This window comes from Neoarthrinium moseri (assembly GCF_022829205.1).
Source record: "Neoarthrinium moseri strain CBS 164.80 chromosome Unknown scaffold52_Wmoseri_CBS_16480, whole genome shotgun sequence".
Lineage (NCBI taxonomy): Eukaryota > Fungi > Ascomycota > Sordariomycetes > Amphisphaeriales > Apiosporaceae > Neoarthrinium > Neoarthrinium moseri.
In genome coordinates this window covers 119,609-143,628 of record NW_026055166.1, presented here as the reverse complement: position 1 = coordinate 143,628, position 24,020 = coordinate 119,609, and the positions used below count along the sequence as shown (strand labels likewise).

The 24,020-nt window shown below is 55.9% G+C and overlaps 8 protein-coding genes across 8 annotated transcripts; 4 read left to right on the top strand and 4 right to left on the bottom strand.

The window, feature by feature from the left end:
* Positions 1 to 2,028: 2,028 nt before the first annotated feature.
* Positions 2,029 to 4,392, bottom strand: JN550_010296 (uncharacterized protein; the record flags this gene model as incomplete). Its single annotated transcript, XM_049308534.1, has 4 exons — positions 2,029 to 2,245; positions 2,327 to 3,163; positions 3,221 to 3,365; positions 3,525 to 4,392. The coding sequence occupies 4 exons, from the start codon at positions 4,390 to 4,392 to the stop codon at positions 2,029 to 2,031; spliced, it is 2,067 nt and encodes a 688-aa protein (XP_049167725.1).
* Positions 4,393 to 5,789: 1,397 nt separating this feature from the next.
* Positions 5,790 to 7,411, bottom strand: JN550_010295 (uncharacterized protein; the record flags this gene model as incomplete). The annotated part of the gene is made up of 3 exons (XM_049308533.1): positions 5,790 to 6,171; positions 6,229 to 6,827; positions 6,893 to 7,411. 3 exons carry the CDS (start codon positions 7,409 to 7,411, stop codon positions 5,790 to 5,792), a joined length of 1,500 nt encoding a protein of 499 aa, XP_049167724.1.
* A 524-nt stretch (positions 7,412 to 7,935) lies between these two features.
* On the top strand, positions 7,936 to 8,402 carry JN550_010294 (uncharacterized protein; the record flags this gene model as incomplete). Its single annotated transcript, XM_049308532.1, has 2 exons — positions 7,936 to 8,161; positions 8,290 to 8,402. The coding sequence occupies 2 exons, from the start codon at positions 7,936 to 7,938 to the stop codon at positions 8,400 to 8,402; spliced, it is 339 nt and encodes a 112-aa protein (XP_049167723.1).
* A 477-nt stretch (positions 8,403 to 8,879) lies between these two features.
* On the top strand, positions 8,880 to 9,687 carry JN550_010293 (uncharacterized protein; the record flags this gene model as incomplete). Its single annotated transcript, XM_049308531.1, has 2 exons — positions 8,880 to 9,288; positions 9,431 to 9,687. 2 exons carry the CDS (start codon positions 8,880 to 8,882, stop codon positions 9,685 to 9,687), a joined length of 666 nt encoding a protein of 221 aa, XP_049167722.1.
* Positions 9,688 to 10,477: 790 nt separating this feature from the next.
* JN550_010292 (uncharacterized protein) lies at positions 10,478 to 12,082 on the bottom strand (the record flags this gene model as incomplete). The annotated part of the gene is made up of 1 exon (XM_049308530.1): positions 10,478 to 12,082. The coding sequence occupies one exon, from the start codon at positions 12,080 to 12,082 to the stop codon at positions 10,478 to 10,480; it is 1,605 nt and encodes a 534-aa protein (XP_049167721.1).
* Positions 12,083 to 13,193: 1,111 nt separating this feature from the next.
* On the top strand, positions 13,194 to 13,962 carry JN550_010291 (uncharacterized protein; the record flags this gene model as incomplete). The annotated part of the gene is made up of 2 exons (XM_049308529.1): positions 13,194 to 13,650; positions 13,721 to 13,962. 2 exons carry the CDS (start codon positions 13,194 to 13,196, stop codon positions 13,960 to 13,962), a joined length of 699 nt encoding a protein of 232 aa, XP_049167720.1.
* A 1,130-nt stretch (positions 13,963 to 15,092) lies between these two features.
* On the bottom strand, positions 15,093 to 18,725 carry JN550_010290 (uncharacterized protein; the record flags this gene model as incomplete). The annotated part of the gene is made up of 2 exons (XM_049308528.1): positions 15,093 to 18,606; positions 18,664 to 18,725. The coding sequence occupies 2 exons, from the start codon at positions 18,723 to 18,725 to the stop codon at positions 15,093 to 15,095; spliced, it is 3,576 nt and encodes a 1,191-aa protein (XP_049167719.1).
* Positions 18,726 to 21,947: 3,222 nt separating this feature from the next.
* JN550_010289 (uncharacterized protein) lies at positions 21,948 to 23,863 on the top strand (the record flags this gene model as incomplete). The annotated part of the gene is made up of 6 exons (XM_049308527.1): positions 21,948 to 21,954; positions 22,057 to 22,570; positions 22,628 to 22,995; positions 23,047 to 23,070; positions 23,127 to 23,522; positions 23,595 to 23,863. The coding sequence occupies 6 exons, from the start codon at positions 21,948 to 21,950 to the stop codon at positions 23,861 to 23,863; spliced, it is 1,578 nt and encodes a 525-aa protein (XP_049167718.1).
* Positions 23,864 to 24,020: the final 157 nt, after the last annotated feature.

The window sequence follows — 24,020 nt, the reverse complement described above, 5'->3', positions numbered from 1 at the left end:
GTTTGATTCCTCAGCTGTGTCTACGAGCCTGCTATAAAGCCTCTCTTCGTGAAGAGTGACACGTCCCCAGTCCGGAGTGTGCAAAGCGACTTTGGCGACGGCAACAGGCGGACGAAGACTGGCGTCCCGATGACGATATGCAACGGCGGGCCTAGCGTGCTGCGAGATGGCGCCTTGGCAGTATCGAGGGACCCCTTCGATAGGCGTGCCACGCGCTGATTATCGGTGGACACCTTGCGACGTATGGGGTAATGATAGCGGGGTTCCTCTGTATCTTATCCACGAAGCACGATAATCAGTCGACGTGCTGCCGGTGTTTTGTTTGACCTTAACGCATGAATATGTCGGCATTTGCTCATATGGATTGTTGATCTTCTGTAGGTTCAAGTCGTGAGGCGCTGTCTCTGGGCGCTCACGTGGATGACTTTTAGTCCGCCGTGTCGTCAGACCAGGCATACATATTCCTTGGGATGGGTGACAGGCTACGGAACATGACCTATCCGCCTGTCTCGCTTGATTCGGTGGCATCATGAGGGCGCCAGGGCAGTGCGCTCGTGCGCCCCAGCCACTAACGTTGATGACAGGTTACCTAGGTAGGAGGAGCCCATCCTCCCCATACCTCCAGGCTCCATATCCTAGCTTTCACTGGCTTTCTTTGTGGAGAGAACTCGCCGATACAGGAGTTGAGAGTCGCCCGATAGCCCCTTCATACTGATCCTCTGGATCGCTGTAAAGCAAGAAAAACTGCGAGAATCGCCGAAGCTACTGCAAGGGATTGAAGGCCATAGCTGCAGCTGAAGATCGTCTATATTTGGGTCGCGCATGATACGATCTCATCACTATAGTGGTGGCACTGTTGTGGGGCCTTCAACAAGTCGATGCCCAACCCTTAGGAGGCATAACCACGATTCGAACATTTTCTCTTCACTAAAAGCAAGCAAAAGTGTTTTTCTGTCTCTGAATTCTCGGGCCTTTGATCTTGGTCATCTCTTGGTTTACCAAATTAACTCCAGGGCTCCCATGCACGTGGTGGTGTTTGCACTACGGTGCATCATACTGCCTCGGTTTGCTTCATGACAGTGCTTCTGTCCATTGCGTCCGGCATTGTGTTGTATGTCTGCAGCCACAAGGATTAACGACCTAGGTACTTTGATGTTTTCTTTTCCTTTTCCCTTCATCTGCCTTCATCATCTCCTTCTCCTTGGCGATTAGTTTGTCGTACTTTCTCAAGACCAAGTCGGACTGCGCCTTGATATGTTTCTTCTTCCGTTCCCACCGCTTCCTACCTTCCTCTGTGTCTCGCGAAATCTCTGCGAGCTCCCTCTCCATCTCGTCCAGCCTTATGTATTCTAAAATGGTCTCATCGTCCTCGATTTTCACGGTCGCACCTCCATGAGTCGCAGCAACTGCCATGTTGGAGATTTTTTTGAAACCACAGAGAATTCTGATAGAGTGCAAGAGATATGGTCAACTGTTTGAATCGATTCAGGAGGCGTTGATAGATTTAGCGGTGCTTGATAAGTGTCATTGGGAAGAAGTAAAGAAGGTAGACTGTAGGACTGATTTGCAACTCAAGGATTTACCAAATGCCTTGCAGGCATCTGTTTGCAAGTCTGCGTCCTTGCTGTAGCCGGTCGAAAACGGATCTCTTTGATCAAAGACTGGCAAAACGGCCAGTCTGCAAATAGTTTGACAGGCTTATTGGAGACAATCCATTGATCCATGCAACGCCGCATTCAGCATTCTTCGCATTCCACGGGACTGGAAATTCTGTGTGATCGCTAGGAGAAGAATTTGTTGAACACCATCAACAGTAAAGTCAGATCGCCCGATTCCGGTCCTAGCTAGCCAAGAGAATCTGGCTGTTGACGTGAAGGGTCTCATAATTTCGATCAACGGCCGAATAGTACGTATCACACCCGCCTTGACACAGAACATTACCCACTAACTCATCAAGCTCATTATTCCTTCATTCCCACTCATTGGCCAGGTTCTGTTGTCCCCGAAAGTCAACCCCCTTTCTAGCCCCTATTGCACTTCCAACCTCAGCGCATCATACTGGACGTACACACTTCCGGGCAACAACGCACTCTCATAGTCCGTTGCGTTGAACGGAAGACTCAACACGATTTTGTTGGTCGCGTTCGGCCCTGCCGCCAGGTAGCGCGTCGGAAATGTGAACTTCTTGGCCACCTGGTAGCAGGTCACGGCGCTCCGCGTGGCGCAGGACGACGAGTGGTAGTATCTGAACGAAACAGCACCTCCCTGGTTAGCAAAAGCCACGAGTTTGGGGTTCGGCGTCATGACTCTGGGGTCTCCGACTCACGGGATGATCCACGGCTCCAGCTCCCTGCCGTTCACCACGACGACAAATGGCAGGTTGCTATACGGCTGCGTCGCGTTGTACACGTCCGTGTTCCCAGCCGCCGTCTTTGCCCCGGCCAGCTGCACCGTGAAGGTCGCTGTGGCGGCGCCGGCGAGATCCCGGGCCTCGGCATCGAAGCTGATGGTCCAGTTGTTGATCTGGCCGTGCCCGGCCTCCTGAACCGGACGGTGAAAGTTGGCCCGCCCGCCAAAGACGGACCAGTGCACATAGTTGAAATCCTCGGCCTCGCGGCTCTGCCCGACATGGAACCGGACCCCGTCCGGGAAGTCGTCCAGGTAGTCGTACGCGCCCCAGTAGATGCGGTACTCGGGGGGCTGGAGCGGCCGGGACGCATCCCTCGCGTACCCGTGCTTCCACTCGCCGCCAGCCTTGTCCGGCGTGCCGATGCGCCAGAGCTCTCGGCCAGCAGCCTCCGGCTCCCAGACTACGGTGCCCGAGTCCGTGGTGTCGCCTGCAACGACGACGACGTCGTCCTGTACATAGTCGCCGAAGATGCCATCGGCGTAGATGGTCAGCCGGTACGTGCCTGCCTTGACGCGGTCAATCTGAACCTTGCCGCCGCAGGCGCCAATGTTCGCCCAGTACTGATACGCTTTGGTATCCTCGACGTTGTCCTGGAAGTCGACCTTGTTCTGGGCCAGCACCGCAATAGCATTCTTGGCGCCCTTGGGCAACTGAACTCGTGCCTTCCAAGATCCTCGTCCGGACGTTGGGACGTAGCCAGGCACGTACTCACTGATGTCGTCATAGAAGTCCGCACTCCATGATGGTGAGGCACTATCACAATGTAAATCAGCTGGGTGATCTTCAAGGCGCCTCTACGTGGCTGCCTACAATTGTAGAGCCTCGTCTCTCAATTCAGGCCATGATCCACCCACAGCACCTCTGTTGAAATGGAAGTAGAAAGGACCGAACGTTCGGTCAAAGCCATCTGTGATGTTGGGTGTACCGTCGCCGTGGTGGTTCGACACAAGGTAATCTGCGTTCTATAAGCATCATGTGATTTGGGTCATGGCCCGGCACTCCGGGGTGAGCCCCTTTTCCTAGGACGAGAGTTTGAGGAATATACTCTGGCAAATAAGTCAGTGTCCACATATTGTAATCGACCCGGGCTGACTTCTTCCGTCCGCCTGCTTACCACTATAGACGATCCCATCGACTACCAAATCAGAGTGTATCGGTCCTCCAAAATATGTATCCTTGGTATTCATCACCATCCAAGCACCGAAGGTCGAGTTGTCGTTACTCCGGCTGCCGTCCGCAAACATACCGTGCACGGAGTGGTCCCGCCACACGGCCTGGAACGTGTACTTGGTGTAATAGTCGCTCATCTGCTCCACATACGGCTCGTCAGTCCTGTTCCCGATGTACCAGGTGGCGTCCTGGACCGTCGTGGCGTTGGTGATGTCGCCCGAGGCCGGGTCCGGACTGGGCAGTGGGGCGTGGAAACCGGCGTCCGTGACGAGGTACGTCCACAGAGGGGTGTTCGGCCGGAACAGCGTCCGGAACTCCTGAAGATTGCGCAGGAATGGCGTCGTCTCGTTGTAGTACGCCAACCGGCTGAAGGTATGCAGGCCCGTTTCGCCGTCTCGCAGGAACCAGTACGACTCGAAAAGCTGACCCGTCGGGGGGTATTGTTCGCTCATCACGATGCCTGCCCAGGCGACGCCGGTGCCATCTAACCCCTGCAGCAGCTTGTAGGTTGCATTGACACCGCCAGGCGTGTATGTGCCCGAGGGTATGCAGTAGCAGTCCAGGTACGGTCCTATGCCTGACTGTCCGTTGCCTGAGGAGCCTCCAGGGGTATTGGGGACGTAGTTCTTCGATCCCAACAGATCCTGGCCGTCCAGGCTAAGGAAGTCGACAGCGCCCGTTGATTTGTTGACGGCAGACACGAGTCTGTCGTTTCCAATAAAGAGAGCCCCGGACGACTCATTTGCGAACAATGTCGCAGTGATGGAGGACGAAAGGAGGAGCAGGCCTCCCAACGTCGACGTGAGACGCATCGTTCACTCAAGTATTCTAGACCAGAAGGAACGCAGAAATCCGGCATAAACACCGTGTGAAACCATCGTGGCAAGGCTGAGCGGGCGCATGTGCCTTCTTATATTCCATATACGGATACGGTAGTCATCTTTCTGGTTCGCTATGGTAGTGCTATCTCCAGACATGTACCTAGCGATGAATTAACACTAGAGTCCAAGACCGGAATATCAGATCACTGCGACGATCTGCAGAGACGGCAGCAAATGCCAGGTTAGAATGCGGAGAACCCTTGCTTTCACCACAGCTCCATGCGGAGAACGTCAAGCTAGTCTGGCAAATACTGGGATTAGATAGGACCTTCTTACATGCCCGTCAGAACTCGGCCTATCAATATCGCGAGGCTCTGTGCGACGGTGAAGTCCAATTATCGGGTCGAAAATGCTTCTTAGTACCGTGCGATTCAGGTATGCTGGGAGTCAGAAATGACTCTGGCTTTTCGACAGATCCCACAATTCGACACCAGTAGAGGGAGTGAGAGTAACTGTGGAAGAGCAAACGCCAAGATCAGGTATAGTCGCCACAGAAGCTTGAATGGCCATTGGTGGAAATTCACTCGGGTATCCCGAAGTGGCAAGCCTCTGCCAACTCTGATCGCTGTGGAGATACTATTAGGCGAATACTGGCCACGACAGCGAAGGAGCATCTTAGCTCTCGCCTCAAAAGCATTGCGACTAATAAGGTATCGTGTACCATCAGCCGCTTCCTGCCCTGGCGGAAGTGGCGATAGATGTTTAAAGATATCACATGGTACAGAAAAGAAGACGCGAGTATCAATTCAGTTCATCGACAAGATCGTATTTCGTAAAGACTGTGTCCATCTATGGAAGCGGGAGGAATTGCGAGTTTTATACAAGGTGTGCGTTGATACTCACCGAAAATAAGCGATTACCTGCTACTATGATATACGAGTGTGGAACGATGTGTCTGGAGACCATGAAAAACATAAAACTTTTGGAAAGCCCTCGGAACGCCGTCAAAAGCCCACACGGGGATTGGTCCACTTCGCGGTGCTTTGCAGAGCACGAAGCTTCGTCCCAATCGTACCGACTGAAAGAAAGCCCACAGATGAACCCTCATAGGAAGAGCCGTCGAGATCAAGTGTGTACGTGAAGGATGTAGAAAGCCCAGGCGGAGAACCCGTCTAGATGTTGCTTTCACCCTAGAGCCATCAGCCCACAGAACCCACGAGGAGGTTGCCCTCCGATTAAGCCCACAGGTGTATCACAGCTTCACGATGAAGCTTAGCCCTCGGAACTGACAACTCCCGGGGGGAGAGCCAGTTTGAAAGAAGCCGACAACCCACATAGCCAACCAGTTTGTGTGTCACTGAGCCCTCAGAAACCCTCTAGTGCGGCAATCAGTCAAAGGAGATCTTCTTCCCCTGGAAGCCTCCTCCACCACGTCCACCGAAACCACCTCCGCCACGGGGGCCGCCACGGCCACCGCCGCGACCGCCGAAACCACCACCGCCACGGCCGAAGCCTCCACGGCCACCGCGATCGCCAAAGCCTCCGCGGCCGCCACGGCCACCACCGCGACCGCCACCTCCACGGCCGCCGCCGAAACCGCCACCGAAGCCTCCCTCACGAGGTTGGCGCTGAGCAGCAAAGTCCAGGCGGATGGCACGAGCACCACGGCCCTCGCCAATGTAACCACCGTTCTTGGCCTCGAAGGCAGTCTTGGCATCCTCAACGCTGTTGAAGGTCACGTAACCGAAGCCCTTGCGGTTGCCAGATTCCCTAGGTTCTGAAGTTAGTTATGGGGGCTTGTGAAACGAGGAATGCGGATCAACATACTGGTCAGTGGGAAGACGCAAGCTCTTGACCTCGGCGACATCGCTGAAGAACTCGGAGATGACGTCCTCATCAGCCTCGAAGGGCAGGTTGCCGACGAAAAGGGTATCACTCTCGGGGCTGACAGTGTCACCGTGCTGCTGGGCGCGGTTGGCAGCGCGGTCGCGAGGGGTGCCATCATCAGCAGGCTTGGGCTTGGAAGGGTCCAGTCTCATGCCACGACCCTCAAGCTCAAAGCCCTGCATGGCCTCGAAGGCAGCCTGGCAGTTCTCGGGGCTGTCAAAGTCAACGTAGCCGAAGCCACGGGATCGCTGCATGTCCTTGTCGGTGACGACACGGGCGCTGTTGAGGCCGGCGCAGTCCTTGAAGGCGTTGTACAGAGCATCGTCATCAATGCCCCAGCCGAGGTTGCCGACGAACAGGGTAACGGCGCCGTCCTCCTGGGTGTTCTCGCTCTTGGTCTTCTTGGCAGGGGTGGCGACCTCATCCTCAGCCTTGCGCTTCTTGGAGGGCTCGGCCTTCTCTTCCTCTTCCTCCTCATCAGAGTCAGAAGAGTCCGAGTCGTCGGAATCGGCCTCGGAGTCATCATCAGAGTCGTCAGACTAGAGAGGATAAAGTCAGCTCAGGTGCTACTCGGAAGATGTGACAAGCGCTTAAGTGGACTTACGTCAGCCTTGACCTTCTTGCCCTTGGCGACGGCGGGCTCGGCCTTCTTGACGGCATCCTCCTCCTCATCGTCGTCACTGCTGTCGTCGCTGTCCTCCTTGTCGTCCTCAGACTCGGAAGAGTCGGAGTCATCAGAAGACTCGGCGGCCTTCTTGGCCTTGCCATTGGTGGCGGGGGCAGCCTTGGCCTTCTTTGCGGCGGGCTTCTTCTCCTCCTCAGACTCGGACGAGTCGGAGTCAGAGTCGGAGTCGTCAGAGTCGTTGTCGGAGCCCATCTCCTCGTCGCTGGCGCTCTCGCTGTCGGAGCTGTCAGACGACTCGGAGTCGGACTCGACCTTCTTGCTCTTCTTGCTGTCCTTCTTGGAGGACTTGGTCACGGCCTTGGTGGCGACATCCTTGGCAAGCTTCTTGGACTTGGCGACAGGCGAGGCAGATGCCTTGGAGACACCGGCGCTCTTGACCGCGCTGAGAGGGTCGGCCGACTTGCTGGCCTTGCCGTTTGCTTGCTTAACCTTGCCCATAGTGAATGAAGTCGAAGACTAGTTGCAGATGGGGGAAAAGAATGATTGGGGGGGGAGAAAGATGCAGGACGGAAAACGGCTGCAGGAGAGACGGTGCAGAGAGCTGTGTATTTAAGCGAACCCGCCAGTGGGAGAGGAAAAAAAAAGCTGCTGGCTGGGAAGGCTGCAGAAAAACTCGAATCTGCCACTCGAAGCAACCGAAAGTGGGGTCCTGAAACTTTTAGGCGGTGAAGCGCTAGCGCCACCCGCCGATAAACGATAAGAGACACTCCACGGGTGGCCCGACCTGGCCCAACCTGGGCGACTGATTGCCTGAGATTCGAGGCCGCCGCCATTGGTCAGGCTGTCGAGCTGTGGCACCCCGTAGCTTGCAGCTGGTGGTCCGAGGACGAACCGCCGCCGCAGCAGCAGCAGCTCACCACCACGAACCCGGCCGCATTCCCACCACGACGACGTCGACAAGGCCCAATTGATCGGACCAGCCTCCTCTTCAGGTCTCCCCTCAGCCCGCCAACCCGCCCAACATGCCCACCCCCGAGTCCGAGGCTTTCCTGGCCAAGAAGCCCAAGGTCGCGCCCACCTTTGACGGCGTCGACTACGACGACAACAAGGCCCTCAAGGCCGCGCAGGACGCCGTCGTCCGCGAGCAGTGGGTGCAGGTCATGATGGGCCGCCTGGTGCGCGAGGAGCTCAGCAAATGCTACTACAAGGAGGGCGTCAACCACCTGGAGAAGTGCGGCCACTTAAGAGGTCAGTCAAGCCCCATGACGTCTGCCCCCCCGTGGGCGCTCTGAGGACGGCCGATGAGGGTCGAGTCTCTGGGTCCCCTATGGCGGCCTCTAAGATCAACTCCGAACATTTTCTAACTTTCTCTGCAGAAAAGTACCTTCAGCTGCTGGAGAAGAACCGCGTCCGGGGATACCTCTTTGAGCAACAGAACTACCTCGACTCGACGCAACTGGCAGCACCAAAGGCTGCGGAGAAGAAATAAACCCATCGCTACGGATCCGAAGTGTTCAATTGCTGGGAGAAGGGATCCCAGACGGCCGGATGCATCTTTAAAGATTGATGCAATGGCCTACGCCAGGTCTGGAGAGGGTTTATGGCATGCCGAGTGTTGCATGTGTAGAACTACGTGAGAGCCGGGATATCAAGATGCATAGCCCTTGTACATAGAGAATCAAGAGGGATCATTGACCGTGTCTTTTTATAAACCCAATTCAGTCCACATCCGCAATTGTGCTCGTCAAACACCGTTCTTGTCGGTGGCTTGCGTCGTGGTCATGTTCCATGACCCGTCCCGGCCGGCCGCTTTCTGCGCCAGGGGGTCGCTCCGGCCCGCCGTATAAAATTTCCAGGGAGCTAGCAGCAACACCAGACTTCCGCATCACAGCCCCCGGCCCAAAGCTCTCTCCCAGCTCTCCCCCCAGGCCGAAACAGCGCCAACCACCCGGAACACAGACGCACCATGATCTGCCGAAGCTGCCTGTCGCGCGCCTCGGTGCTGGCCCGGCCACTCGCCCAGTCCCTGGCCCAAAGGACACCCGCCGCGGTGTCGACGCCCTTCCTCCGTCCGCTGTCCACGACCCTCCGAGTGCGCAACGCTGCGGCAGCACCAGCAGCCACGCCAGCCGAGCCGTCAGACGCAGCACCCGCGCTCAGCACGCCGCTCGGGGACAGCGCCGCGGCCGAGGCCAAGCCCGTGCTGTCGTCGTGTCCCGAGGGCACCATCCTGACGGGACTCAACTACTTCAAGAACAAGACGGACCCCGTGGCGCTGGCCGACGACGCATACCCGACGTGGCTGTGGAGCTGTCTGGACGTGACGGTGAAGAAGACCGACGAGGGCGCCAACGACGACGCCGAGGCCGAGTTCTGTACGTCTCTTCCCCATCCCTCATACCCTTCCACCACATTCACCCTCGCCACGTGCCCCCCTTCCAACGCACCCTTCTGAACCTCGTCTGCTTTCCCTCCCTCTACCCGGGAGCCCCCATGCTAACATGCCCTTTCCTACAGCGAAATCCAAGAAGCAGCGCCGGCTGGCGGCCAAGCGGCAGCGCGCGCTCGAGGCGCGGCTGCTGGCCGAGGGCAACCTCGAGGCGCTGGCGCCCAAGATCCCGCTGCAGCAGCAGTCGATCAACCTGCCGGGCAACGACGAGGGCACGCCCGAGGGCGCGCGCGCGGCCGCCGAGGCCCGCGAGGAGCTGCGCCGGGCCATGCGCAAGGAGCGCCGGGCCAAGATCAAGGAGAGCAACTACCTCAAGAGCATGTAAAGAGAGCGAGGGGAGCAAGATCACATCGGAGCAGGGCGGGACAGGACAGATGGGGTTGTTGCTGTTGTTGTCGCATGTGCCGTGCGTGCATACCTGTGGACGGTTTCTTTTTATCTACCTTTCCTACGGGATGGAAGATGGAAGTTTTCCTCGTCGGAGGGAGGCACCCCTTCAGGTGCGAGAACCCGTGGGAAGGCAGGCGAACGCGGAGTTCACTATCAGCAGCTGGCATTCTGCCTCTGCCATGACATGGCCAGGCCGTCCGTGGTAAAGGGCTTGTGGCGTGTATTATATCATAGAGCCTGTAAACAATTTGTACACATAGACAACAGAACACGACCAGTGCCGTATCAAGCAGGACATTGCACATGCAAAGGAGGGTCCAGCGCAAGAGAGCCGCTCAGAACCGAATGGCTCGGGAACATTGATTCTCGGTATATACTGGTTGAGAGATACCACCGCTCTCCTATCACCTGGTCCTGGGCATGTGCTGGGTCAGTGGATAGTGGACTTTTATTTATGAGCTCCCTTGCTATGTCTATGAGAGCCACCGGGTATCATGCAAATGTGTTGGTGCTCGAATATCATTCCTGCTTCAGAGTTCTGCTAGCACAGATTGCCGTCCATATCGAATCACTACCAGCGCCAGAAAATCCCAAACGCCTCGATGCCGCGGATTCTTCCCTTCGCTGATCTGTCAAAGAGAACCGAGCGACGAGCTACCAAGTCCGTCAAGTCTCGTCTTGAGCGTCATCCTTTATTTTGCATGGCTCCAGCGAAAGAGCGGCTACTACTCGTCGTCCGTGATATTAAGCTGAGCCTTGCGTAATTCAATCTCCTTCTTGAGGTTTTGAATGTTGAGCTGCAGGCGATTGCGCATGATAGCATTGGTGGCAGACGCATGCTGCTGTTCCAGGTCGGCCACCTTCTTCCGAATGCCAAATAGCTCCTTCTTCATCTCTCTCGCCTGGGCTTGCCTGGCTGCCTCATCTTCGTCGAGTTCGTCGTCATCATCGTCATCCTCATCCTCGTCTGAGATCTCTTCTTCCTCTTCTTCGTCTTCTTCGCTGATGTCGCCCCCGGCAGCAGCCGGCGTGGCAGCCTCAAGTGTCATGGGCGTCTGAGCTTCCAGCTGTGTACCGGGCGTCTCGCCCTCCATCATCTCGGTTTCGAAGTCGCCGCCTGCAAACTCGGCCTCCAGCTCGGCTTCGAGGTCAATGTCCATGTCGTCCACTTCTTCATCGACAGGCTGACCCGCTGCTTGGTTGCCGAAGTAGTCATCTAGTTCTTCCTCTCCCTCCGCGTCTTCCTCGCCGGATTCGTAGAAGCCATCTTCCTCATCCTGGATGAATTCGTAGGTAGGAGGCTCAATGGCAAGCGCGTCTTCAGCGAGCAGTCTCTTGACCTGGGCAGCTGCGCTGACCAGTTGCTTTTCCGACGGCTGCTTCCTGAATCGTCGGTTGACGGCGTCGTGCATGGGAGGGGTCAAGCCGTGGGGCCATTTGTACTCCGAGTTTTGCACCATGGGAGGGAGCGCAATATACCGGGCATCCTGCTCGTTCTTGACCTCGGCGAAGCAGAGCAACATCTGGGTGATGTCCATGTTCTTCAAAAAGTTCTTGCGATCCCACGTCTTCATGGCCTCGATGATGGTAGGCAGATCGACAAGCACGGCGGCGTAATGCCGTCCGTCGACGGTCACCATGGCTCGGCGGTCTTTGGCATCGAGCCACTCGACTGAAAGGTCGGCACCGTTGCCGTTCGGGGGTTTGGGCTGGCCGATCCTGCCCTCCTCCAAAGCCTTGTTCAAGTATTCGGTGGCAGGACCGGGCAGGGTCCTCAGGATGACAGCGCTTTCGCGCACCAGGTCCGTCTCCCTATCGCTGGCCTCGGAGTCGTAGGCCTCACCCGGCACGTGCGGGATCTTCTCTCCCTTGGGCTTGAGGAAGACCTTGCCGGTTGGTGTGGGCAAGAGGAAGGGCTTGCGGCTGCCGGCGGCCGGGGGGTTCTTCATCTTGATGGTGTGGACCTTGCGATTGATCATGGGGGCGTTCTCGTCGTCGTCGTCGCTCTCGTAGGAGCGCTTCTTGGCCTCGATGATCTTCTCGGTGGGCTTGGAAGCTCGGCCGGCCTTGGTCTTGGTGATGGTAGGCACGGAAGGTGCGGGCGTGTTGGGCTGGCTGGAGTTGACCTTGATCTTGATCTTCTTCTCGGCCGAGGGTGTGCCAGTGTCGGCGCTGAAGGAGGACTGGCGCGAGGTGCTGAGCTTGAGAATCGGGCGCGGCTTCTCGGTGGAGGGCGTTGCCGTCGTCGTCGTGGGAGGCGGAGGCATCTCTTGACTGCTGAACTGGCCGGTCTCCAGCTTCAGAGCCGGTTTCGAGTCCGACGGCGCCATTTTGACGATGGGGAGCGCCGGCAGGAGCGCCGGAGAGGCCGAAGAGGATGGGGAAGAGTAGTGCAAGATGCAATACTGTGCGACGATGTCGTCGAGATGGGCGGTGTCGTGATGGCAAGAGGCCGACGAGAAGGGAGCAGGACCGGATGACGTCCAGTGAAAGTCGGCGAAGCTCTAGCAGTCCCATTCAATGGCGACCCGCTGTAACCCGCTAGCCGTGGAAACCCTCGCGCAGGCTGGCAGGCGCCAGACGCGTTCGGATCGCGGGGTATTACAGGGGGCCCTGCGCGGGTACCAGCGCACCAGCGCACCACTAGACGCAGGTTCTAGCGCGGGGCTGGACGGCCAAGCTCAGGGCCACAGGCGGCAAGCAAGGGACCGCTTCAGGGGCCTGTGCACCCACTATTAGCTGCTAGCTCCGGATTGGGGGAGCTGCAGGACTTCAGCGCTGGTGAGCTGCCGCCCGAATCATCTGTGATTTCGAGCTTCACCCTCCGTCCCCGTCCGCCCACCATCCTTCACCTACTCGCCCGCAGTCCCAACGCAGTCGAGCCGCCATCACTCACACCACCTCCCAGAATCGGCGCCGTCTCTCCTGCGACCATCAGACACCAGATCTCAACCTTCGCGACCTCGCCATCGTCACCACGGCTTCGACCTGTCCCGAGAGCTCCGCATCCGTCACCCCTTCGTGCGCACCGCGAGACACCAAGTCCAGCCTGCTATCCCCAGTCGTGAAGTGGGAGCCCTTCACCTACTCCACCAGGCATCCTCAAGCCGCCCTCGATACTCGTAGACGAGGGTCCACAGTCTCTGCCCGCTGGCCTAGGACAGACTGTCCCCCGGGATCTCCCAGACCGCGGCGTCGCTGAAACACGAGACTCTTGCGCCTCTGTCCGTGGAAGAACCTGTGTCACGTAAATAACCCCCGCTGTGTGCCCCTCTGTATCGCGCGCCCGCGTGCTAATCCTGGAGAGTTCAGTACGGCGCCTCTGCTGAAGACGACCCGTCCTGCCTCCATCTTCGTAGACGGCCTCGCCAAGCCAACGTACTTGCATAGCAAGCCACCCGCTGATACCTTCGACCCTCTCTCTCACATCAGATCGTTACGATGGAGCAGTCGAGCACCCCTTTGACAATGTCAAAATACTACCATGCCGTCTTTCGGCCCGTCATCATGCAAGTCTTGCGCGCTCAAGGCTTCTACAGCAGCCAACCCGGCGTCGTCGATTTCTTGACCGAGCTTGCTGCCCAGTACATGGTCAAGATGGGAGAGCAGACGCGGCTGAATGCTGAACACAACCACCCATGGACTCCAGACCCTTCTGTCACCGATGTGCGCCAGGCCATGGAGTTCGTTGGTGCGTTCGAGCGCATAGACTCCCTCGAGAAGGACGAGGGCGAGCTTGACTCAGAACTCAAGGGCATCGAGGCCTTCAGGCAATGGTTCGATGGACCCAAGGCCGAGAAGATCAACCGTGTGGCCGAGGCTTTCCAGCAGCTTGCCCAGACTCTAGAGCCCACGGACGGCATGAAGGTCGAGAAGCCTCCCCGGGATTACCTGAGCTGTAAGTTGACACTAGGCAACCATTCCCTTCGCGCTTCCGCGGTAGAATGCTGACACGCCGCCCCACGCAGTGCTCAAACTGAAGCATAGCAAGAATGACCAGGACTCGAAGTACGCTGGCACGGTTCTGGGCAAAAGTACCGATCACGGCGAGGTGGTAGTGGAGGGTGGACCATACGCAAGCGCTGCCGAATGGGCCAAGATGATGCATGAGCGGAATCAGCGTCCACCTTCACCTGACCTGGACTCGCGACCTCCCAGCTCCGGTCTGAGTTCGCTTGACGATGGCGACGTTGAGATGATGGAGCTCTGAGCGGGGCTCCATCACCAACAGCGTCAACGAGTAACCACTTGGCTACGAAGTGTCATCAGACAAACTTGTGTGGCGGAGAACACGGGCTCAGCGGTGTCCATCGACGAGGACATCCTTGCATAGCATGGTAATGCATGGCAACGGCGTATGGTGCAGGAGGAAAATATCGGTTAGGAAGGGACATAGGCATGTACGCGAAGCTCAGCGGCTCCAGGAATATAGGTAAACCGACGCGTCACCAAAGCGTTGGCTGCTCTGTGAGCTGGGCGTGTGAGCGTGGGGGCCTGGAATACTTTGATTTTGCTCTTTTTTTTTCGGCATGGCATAGCGTCGCGCGGCAACGGACTTTCAGGCACGATACCCCCTTTGTACAGGAGCCTTGGGATTCTCCATTTTCTCTCCATAGATCAATCATGTGTCTTGTGTAGAGGATCTTTGCCGGAATATCACACCAGAATTCGGACGACACAGGCTCGAGGCATGGGCCCTTGGCCTTGCCGTAAGTCGTCCCAGTGTCTATATCGTGTGAACCAAACTGCTCTGCATCTGTCAAGCTTGCCCAGTGAGTGACAAACGTGCACCGAGAAAGGAGCAGCCCAAGGAGTCATCATCAATCTAGTAACCTTGTATTCATCATCAGACAGATATGGTATCACTAATTTCCGTTTCTCGACTCGGCTCCCTCTACGTCTCTCACTGACCCAGGCCCAAATCCAACCAACAGTAACAAAAGAACAAACCAGACTCGGGTCTGCCCCGGCTCACCTCCACCTATGCCGAACGATGCGGACCGATGCTATTCGAGCGAGTGTATGCATGCAGATATTTTTCTGGAGATATGAGAATGACAAAAGAAAAACCCACCCGTCTCCTTCGTTTCCAGAGAAGAGGGGAACGCCAGCCCGGTTCATGCAGACAAATTATCTCGTGCTGTGGTCCAAGATATGGGACCGGTAAGAGGCCCCTCCATCCGACATTTCAGGGGCCGCATCCCACCCCGTGCATATCTGTACTTTATCGTATAGTGATGTTTCGTCTTTCGTGCTGTCTTGCCGATATATTCGCGTGTAAGTCGGTCTGGAGATGAAAGACACAAGTGGAGATGCGAGCTAGCTCGCGCGAACCAACGATTACATGACAACACACTTTCTCTCTTTGGAGGAACCGTCTTTCGGTGCTCTGGAGGCCCAGGTAACGTCGGTCCATGTGCTGCTCATGGCATCGGCGTTCTTGGCCTTCTTCTTGCGCCTGCCTGTCCACCCGCGGCTCTTGGCGTCTTGGACATTCTTGGCCGCGCTTCGCCTGGCACGGCTTTGGCGCCTCGTCAGACTCGTGTGGTGCCGGAGCGACGATACGGTCAACGGGGCGGAGGGCGGTGGAGGTGGGATGTGTACGGGATGTCCTTGGGCGTTGTGGAAATAGTTCTGGTGCTCATTGAGGCTCCCGTCGCCGGGACTGGTAACGCTGTAGATGGTCTCGAGGCGCTCCACTGTCGGCCTTGTATGGCCTGAGCTGCTCTGTGGTTGAGGATGGCGGGGGACAGGCGCATGCAGGATCGGCTCCGAGGGATTCCTCTGCGAGGTGGCGTGATCCGGAGGGTCAAATGCCCCAGAAACTCCTGTCGGAGTGCTGATGATCAGTGGTTGCTCCGGCCCGGAGGACGTGGACGCGAAGTCAATGACTTGACTGTTCCTCACCGACGGAGGCCGGCCCCGATCCTGCGAGTCGCGGCCAACAGGTACGCGGGAAATTTGAAACATCCCAGAGGCTCGCCTGGGTGCACCTGAATCCCGACGCTTGTGCAAGCTTGCCAGCTGATCTGGGGTCGGTGCTGGAGGTAATGCTGCGGCCACCGCTTCGGCATTACTTTCATCAATCACCGGTGCCGAATAGGGGTAGCCCATTGGAATGGCCGCTGATGATGAACCGGACTGAGTCCGTGGCCACGTTTGAGCATTTGGCAGCCGTCCAACTTGTGGGCTTGCACCAGGTTGCCGTTCACTCCACATTACATTGTTACGACCTGACGAGGGGACAGCAGCGGAATGTGTCGATGAGGCGGGCGTGAATTCGGAACCGGACGAAAGCGTTCCTGAGGATGGCGCATGGGGGCTGGTGTGCACACGACGCTCGCCATTGAGATTAGAATTATGTACGTGCAATGGCAATTGTGCCCCTTCAGATGGAGGCTCGATGGGGGACACATCATAGAGATCCTCCTCATCGTGAAGGCGACCGCTCGCTGGCTGTGCGGGCTGATGGGGGGTTGGACTTGACGATGGCCGCTGCAATTCACCGGGATGCGAACCGACAGAAACGGTTGAGCCACTCCCATTCTTCTTGTGTATTACGGGTTGCCACGATGCACGGGACTGTCTGTCTCGAACGGGCGATGTTTGAATCCGGGGCAACTCTGGACGGGTCTGAACACTGGTCGGCGGCTGTGGTGCCATACGAGTGGGCGGATGGAGTGACATCTGAGGAGGCGCCGAGGGTGGTGGGTGAATTGCTTGCGCAGACGCCAACGGCCTTCCACCTTGGTTTGTCGAGTCCGCACCCGCAATAGAAACGTGGCGGAGAAAAGCAGGCATGTCGCCAGGATCTTCTTTGGCATATGGTGGAGGCGGAGGAACCCAGTTATCGGCGTCACTTTCGTGAGGATGCTCGGCTCTACCGTCTGCCCGCCTGTACTCAATTCGCCCACCAGAAGCGGCTGATGGATGAAGGCGTCGGTTGACAGCAGCCGCGGTTGCGGCACGACGTAAAGTTGGGCCTGAACGCGGGCTGGCATGCGCATACGGTGCATCCAGCGCCTCCTGCACATCTTCCAAGGAAGCCTCTTCTGGTTCGTCTTGAGCTGCAGACCTCCGCTCTTGTGTCCGTGGTCCTGTCATACGACGAGGAAGTAGGGGATCCTCATCATTGTCCAGGGGAACACTGGGGACTGGTGGTCTGTTCAGTAATGACTCTGCTTGCCGCGAAGACAATGTCACAGCTCGCATAACACCTCCTTGTCGTCCGCCACGTTGTGCCACGGTTCGCCGCCTCACGATGGCGACCTCGGTAGCCATATCTCGGTGTTCCTCCTCCAGCGCCTCGGGTTCCTTGGTCCCCACCTCTATCGTGATTTCTGTAGTCTTTCCGTTCGTGAAACCGAAGTCAAAGTCCAACATAGTAACTCTACCACCGTCGACGAAATCAATTCCATCTTGCTCAGTAATTGGTTTCGGCGGTTGGACACCTCGGGCAGCAACGATGAGACGTTCTTGATAAGAGTGGCCCCCATGTCCAGCGACCCATTTGACAGTATTCACACCAGGCAATTCCGTTATCCTGTGGCCCCTGACAAAGGTATTCCGGTTCCTGTCGCAAAGTATCTGCCACTGCGGGACTCTGCCGCCGGAACTCTCCTGCGTTCGAGAAGATTGCGCCCGCAGTGACTGCGCTGCACTGTTCCGCCGGCTCAAATCAGGAGAGGCCAAGTCAGGTGCAGCTGGAGTTTCCGAAACAGCCTCCAGATCCTCGGGCACCCCATATAGCCATATGTCTTTTCCTTCGAACCCAGCAGAAACGAGCTCGCCACAGTAGGTTGCGGCAGGTAGCGTACAGGGGAGCAAGGTCGTTTGAGATGCTGAATGGGGTAGGGGCCCAGTGAAATATGTTGTACCATTGCGAAGGTCATCAATACGAACAGCACGGAAAGTCTCAAAGCTTCGATCGTATGTGAATGTCCAGCTAGCTTCCTGGGAGCTAGATTCTTGGATGAGGACGGCGTGGCTACAGTCGCGGCTGGTATTTGGGAACAGGATAGACGTAGTCCAAAGCGCGCTGATGCTGTCATCCCCCATTTGGGCCCCAGGGTCGTAGTAGGGTGCGGTGAGGATAACGGTGTTTGGCTGGTGGGCAACAGTCGTAGTTCCCAGTAGCTGCGTTCCATCAAACGAGAAGGCGAGGTGGTCAACTCCATCGCACTTGACAGCCCTCCTGTCCGTGGGCAGAGCCCCGTTACTGAGCGAGGAAACTTCGATGCCGCCCTCATATGCTGCGGCCAGGACGCTTCCACATGGTGAGAGAGCGATAGTCCGAGGTGTGTGGTCTAGGATCAAGGACTGGGTTCGCTTCGGTGGATGCTCCCGGAGGTCGTATAGATCGACCTGCATGTCAGTCGACAAAACAGCTAGTAGAGTACCATCGTCTACAATGCAGGTCGAGACCGGACGACGCAGTATCTTCAGCTCTCGCTTCACCTCCAACTCCGAGCCCCGAACATCTAGAACATAGATGCGGGATGAGTTGTACGCGAGTATATGATGGCCCCTGGGCGAGGGACTGAACTGCATTCCTTCGCCACCAGGCGCACAGGAGGAGCTGATCGAGTTGGACACCAGTTTGATAGTCGTCGCATGCGGCCGCAGGTAGACCTCAAAGAGGTTTCGCTTGATCTCCCGTGAGAAAAGACGACGGAGCCTCGGCAGGTCTTCATCTTTGACGGAGGCCGGCGACAGGCCACTGTGTGTTGCGGAATACGAGGGGCATCGCGAGAGGTGATGCGCGTAGAGATGGGCCTGCTGGGAGACGCGCCTCCACTTCGGGTTCAGCAGGATCAGAGAGGCAAATGAGTTCGGATCGGTCAGTTGAAGTATCCTGCGGTGGTGATATTATTAGCTCCGGCGCCCAGAGTCGGTGCAGGATATTACGTACTGCTGTATAATCTCTTCGGGCAGTCTTTCAAAGGCCGGCGAGGCCTGCGATCCGATTGCCATCTCCTAAGAATTGGTGTCTACCACCGGTATCGATAGCAGTCCCAAGGGCGCTATTGTCAAGATGACCGGGCCACGCAGAGACGAGAAGCGACACCGGTACGCAGGATGCGAGGAGGCCCAGGAACTACGGTCAGGACGTCGTGGGAGGCAGAAGCGCCATGGTGTTCGCGTTCTCGGATATTTCGTATACTGCGCGGACGGGACTGTCCGCAGCCGCTCGATGTTGCCAAGGGACAAATTGTCTGAGGCGAGACCGCACGGAAGGCTTTTGTTCTTTTTAGTCGAGGCTCAGTCTCGGTTGGTTGGGGGGGATCAATAGGGAGGAGGCGACAAAGCGAATGGTTGGACGTGTGACGCGGCAGATTCAGCAGGGTAAGACTATCGCATTCAGCGACAGGGAGTGTATTGAGGCGGAGCACTTGGTCGAAAGTCCGGTCAGCTCTCTTGTTGGAACCATGGCGACGACTACGATGTACATCCAGCCAGCCCAGCGGCCCGCGGAAACGGAGGGTTGCGCATCAACGTGATTGGCAAAGCCTAGCTGCGTCTACCTTGTTGAAACTTGTTGGGCTACCTAGGTGTCTTTTGGCATTGCTGCCCGCTACGTGCTCGCGATAAGTTACTTCCAAGGTTATGCTTATGCTGTAAGTATCCATGGCCCCCCGTGGTCTCCTACTGTGTCTCCAGGCCGGCGCCTATCAGCGTGCTTGTACGTATCATCGTACTATGTCACAGCTTAGTGCTTTTCATCGTGAACTCTGTCAGAGACTGGCTTGATATTTCCTCAGCGCAGCTTGCTCGTCCCCGCAGTGGCTCGACGCTACCTTAGCGATCGGCAACGGGTACTGCAGCCTGCGAGTAATCCATCCAACCTGGAATCCTCGCGATTTTGGAAATTCCTCCGATCACTAAAGATATCCATCGACCTTACCCTTGGCGCTCTCTGGTGATACTCCTTACAATGCCGAAATGGAGTTCTTGAGCAAGTGACAAGTACCGTATCCTGAACTCTGAATGGCGTATGAAAGGCAGGCTCCGCTGCAGCCATCTTTGCCAATTGGAATGATCGCCACAAGGGTCCAAAGATGGGGGTCCAGGTCGTTCCCAATAGGCCGCGTACCGCTAGACGAATCCTCGACATTTCTGTGTTGTACCTACGCAACCAGTCGACTTCAGGAGCTCGATGTGGCACGCGTGCATACCTGGGCTACGCAGCCTGGTCGTGCTGTCTACGTCTGTCTACATTTTACTGGATTGCTTCCATTCCTGAGGTGGTGAGAAACAAGCTATCATCATCATAATGTGACTGCTTGAGTTCCATCAAGTGCTGGGTTGGTCTGAACGGAAACCTATTGGCCCCCGCGTATTCCTGCAGAAGGGTCCTGTCGCACCCGCAAAGCTCAAACTTTCAGCCACTAATACGCCAACAATCCGTAGAACTCCATGTATGCTATTTTTGGTTCGGGCGACTCGCCGCAGCATCAGACCAGCCAGTGCCCATCATAACGGCAGCGTGCGTGAGATCTTGGATGAGCCTCGCCGCAGACCCGCCTGTTACCACCCGGCATACCTTACCTAGGTAGGCTCTGAAGTGATCTCATGCCAGCCCGAACCTCCCGCAGGAAGGATGCCGGCTTAAGCATGTCATCACGTCGTGTTACCCAGCATTCACGCACCCGACCCCATAAATCTGGCTGAGAGTAGCGGTGTACATATAGGAAAGGTGCTCATGTGAGGCTATGAACAGCATTCATAGGATAGCCTTGGGCACCCTGCTTCGTGGTTGTAAGTTACGTGATCAATTGAGGCTGTTGGATTTCGAGTATGAGCTCTCCGCCAGCCCTGGAAAGCTCGCCATTATTTAGTCAATTGTGGGGGTTTAGCGTAACAAGTTCACACGTATTTTACCTTGGCTCCTCGACGTCTCTATGATGTCAAATCATGATCCACGGTCAGCCCAGTGCAAGTCCCAGAAGTCCACTACGCAGCTATTGAGTTGTCTTCCAAAGGACCAAATTACCACAGCTCAACCTACCTAGGTTAACTTCCGTTGGACGTCAAAATACACTTTTGTCCCTTCCATATCTTCATAGGGTAATGAGTTTGTTATTGGTACCCGTAGTTCACAACTTATTCACTCAAGTGACCTTTGCTTACTCAGTACACCCAAGGACTGGGCATCGTGAAGTTAAAAGTCTAATGCTTTAGTTGGGAATCAGTCTAGCGAGCCTCCTCAAGCCACATCGTGTCAGACGACCTCCAACCTCCAAATTCTTGAAGGACTTACCAATACCACGCACATGTTCGTCAACGATAAACGTTGATTCATTCAGGCAACAATGTCGGGCTCTACCTGCGATACGTTGAACGTCTCGAAACGAGATGTCTCGGGGTACTTGCCCATCGAGAATTACGGGATGATCGGGAACATGCGCACGTGCGCTCTCGTCAGTATGGACGGTAGCGTTGGTGAGAATCCTATAAAATGTCCCTTCTGCTGTGGTTTCACTTGCTGATGGACATTGGGTAGACTTCATGTGCTGGTATGTCTTGATTCTGTTCGGAAGACAAGAGCCCCGAACCATGTGTCAGCACACCCTCAGACAAGGTCAAAGTTGGCCCAAAGTCTCCTGAGCCTTCATATTTGATGATGAGCTTCCAATGTCATCTCATGGAAGCCTTCATATTTGATGATGAGCTTCCAATGTCATCTCATGGAAGCCTTCAGCCCAATTTTCTGAACTGAAACCCATCTTATTCTATACACATATCCAACTGGACTTTGACGGTCACTCTTGGCCATGGTGTTTGCCCGGATTGATCTGGTTGGTCCTGCTGTGGCCTCCAAACCCGTTTCAAATGAGATCTCGTATCACCTGCTCAGAATGCCACTCGCCCCATCTCAGATGACTATCAGGTGAAAAATTTGGTGCTAATTAGAGACAATAGGCCTGACTTTGATTCGCCTTCCGTATTCTGTCGCTTGCTAGATAAGGACAAGGGAGGGTATTTCAGCATTGCCCCCACAAATGTGTCTTCATGCACGACAAAGCAGCAGTATCTACCGTCATCTGCCATACTTCAGACACGGTACATCCACGAAGACGGAGTAGTGGATCTAGTTGATTTCTTTCCACGACCCAAGACCACAAGCATACTCTCTCCAGGGTACAAACACAATGCGTACAGAGAGACCAGGGTCGTGCAAGGGGAGCTAAAGCAATGGCTGGTGAGGCGGATGGAGTGTATTCGTGGTCAACTGGAGCTGAGTACGAAATGAACCATCACCTGGGACAAGCCCGTGGAAGGTCAACAAGCTAACAAAAGACAGATGTTGATGTTTTCCCGGCTTTTGGATACGCAAAGGAGCCTCACAAAACCACACTGCTCCAGTCGGTTGTTGAGTCACAGAGTACCACAAGTAAGACAGTAACTTTCCACAGCAAAAATGAAAAATTGCAGCTCGATGTCGCAATCGACGGGGGCCAAGACGAGTCGGAGGACGGTCCCTCGGTCGTCTTCAGGAAGGAGAAGAGAGATGGTATGCTAGGGGACGGTGTGACGGCAAAAATCGTCCTGTCTGGGGGTCAGGCCGTGTCTTTCGTCCTTCGCGCTGATATCGAACGCCACGTCTCGAAGAACGTGACCACCCCTATGCTTGACCTCCATCAGAATGATACACAGATGTTTTGGTTTAATTGGCTTGCGAAGAGTCAGTACCGAGGGGCTTGGCGGGAGGTAGTGGCTCGAAGTCTCATGATTTTGAAAATGCTCACCTTCGAGCCGACGGGAGCAATCGTAGCGGCTCCAACTTTCTCCATACCCGAAGATGTGGGTGGTGTCAGGTATGTTCGTCACGGTGATGAGAGCTTCCAAGGACCATGCTGATCTTAGCCATCTAGAAATTGGGACTACCGCTTCAGCTGGGTTCGGGATAGTAGCTTTACCATCTACATCCTGCTCCGAATGGGGTTCACCGAGGAGGCGGATGCTTACATGGCGTTCATTAGCGACCGGTTCCAGAAATCCACCACCAAGGAAGGTGGACTTCCTATCATGTTCACCATCCGGGGAGAGACCGACATACCAGAGATAGAACTCGACCACCTGGACGGCTACAAGGGCAGCAAGCCTGTTCGAATCGGCAATGGTGCCGCATTCCATCAGCAGTTCGATATCTACGGAGAGTTGATGGACGCCATATACCTCTACAATAAGTACGGGAAGCCAATCTGTTGGGAAACTTGGGTTTCCGTGCGGAAGATGCTTGGTATGTCTGCCCTGAGTCTCATCTATCAGACGCATTACTGACACTATCTAGATTATGTTCTGACCCTTCTTGACAGTGAGTGACGTAACTCCCAGTTTGTCACTCAAACAGTCACTAAACTTTGTGTACAGAGCCCGATATGTCAATCTGGGAGGTTCGCAACAACAAGCAGCACTTCGTATACTCGAAGGTCATGCTGTGGGTAGCATTCGACCGCGGCCTTCGGCTTGCAGACAAACGATGCTTACCCTGCCCTAACCGAGCCAAGTGGATGGAAGCCCGAGACTCCCTCTACGAGGAGGTGATGGAAAAAGGGTACAACACGGAGATAGGCTGCTTCATACAAAGCTACGAGAACAACACCATGCTCGACTCGTCTATACTCATCGCCCCGCTCGTCTTCTTTATAGCGCCCAACGACCCGAGGTTCCTCAGGACGATGGACCGCATCCTGCTATCCCCTGAGAAGGGGGGTCTGACCAGCACTGGTCTAGTCTATCGTTACGACACCACGCTCTCCGAAGACGGTAAGTAATCCTTTGCACAATCCCTCACATTCACGGTCGACCGAGCGACATTCATTTAACTCCCGAGAACAGGTGTCGGCGGGCGCGAAGGCGCTTTCAGCATGTGCACCTTCTGGCTGGTCGAGGCCCTCACGCGTGCCAGCATTTACGAGCCCAAGTACCTTGTGCGGGCCATCAATCTCTTCGAGAACATGTTGAGCTTCTCGAACCACCTGAACATGTTCTCCGAGGAGATCGCCCGCTCGGGCGAGCAGCTTGGCAACACGCCGCAGGCATTCAGCCACCTCGCCCTCATCAGTGCCGCGTTCAACCTGAACCGAGCAAAAGATAGAAGCCGGTGAAGAGAAAACAGCTCTCGATCCGTGTACTGAGTCTCCGTTTCACAAAGAGTCTATGATAGGCAGGGGGCAAATGCATCATTTGGAACTAATTGCTATATGTCGTTTGAAGATTGACGCTCTCACTGCCACAGGCAACTCGTATTTGCTTCTTCATGTT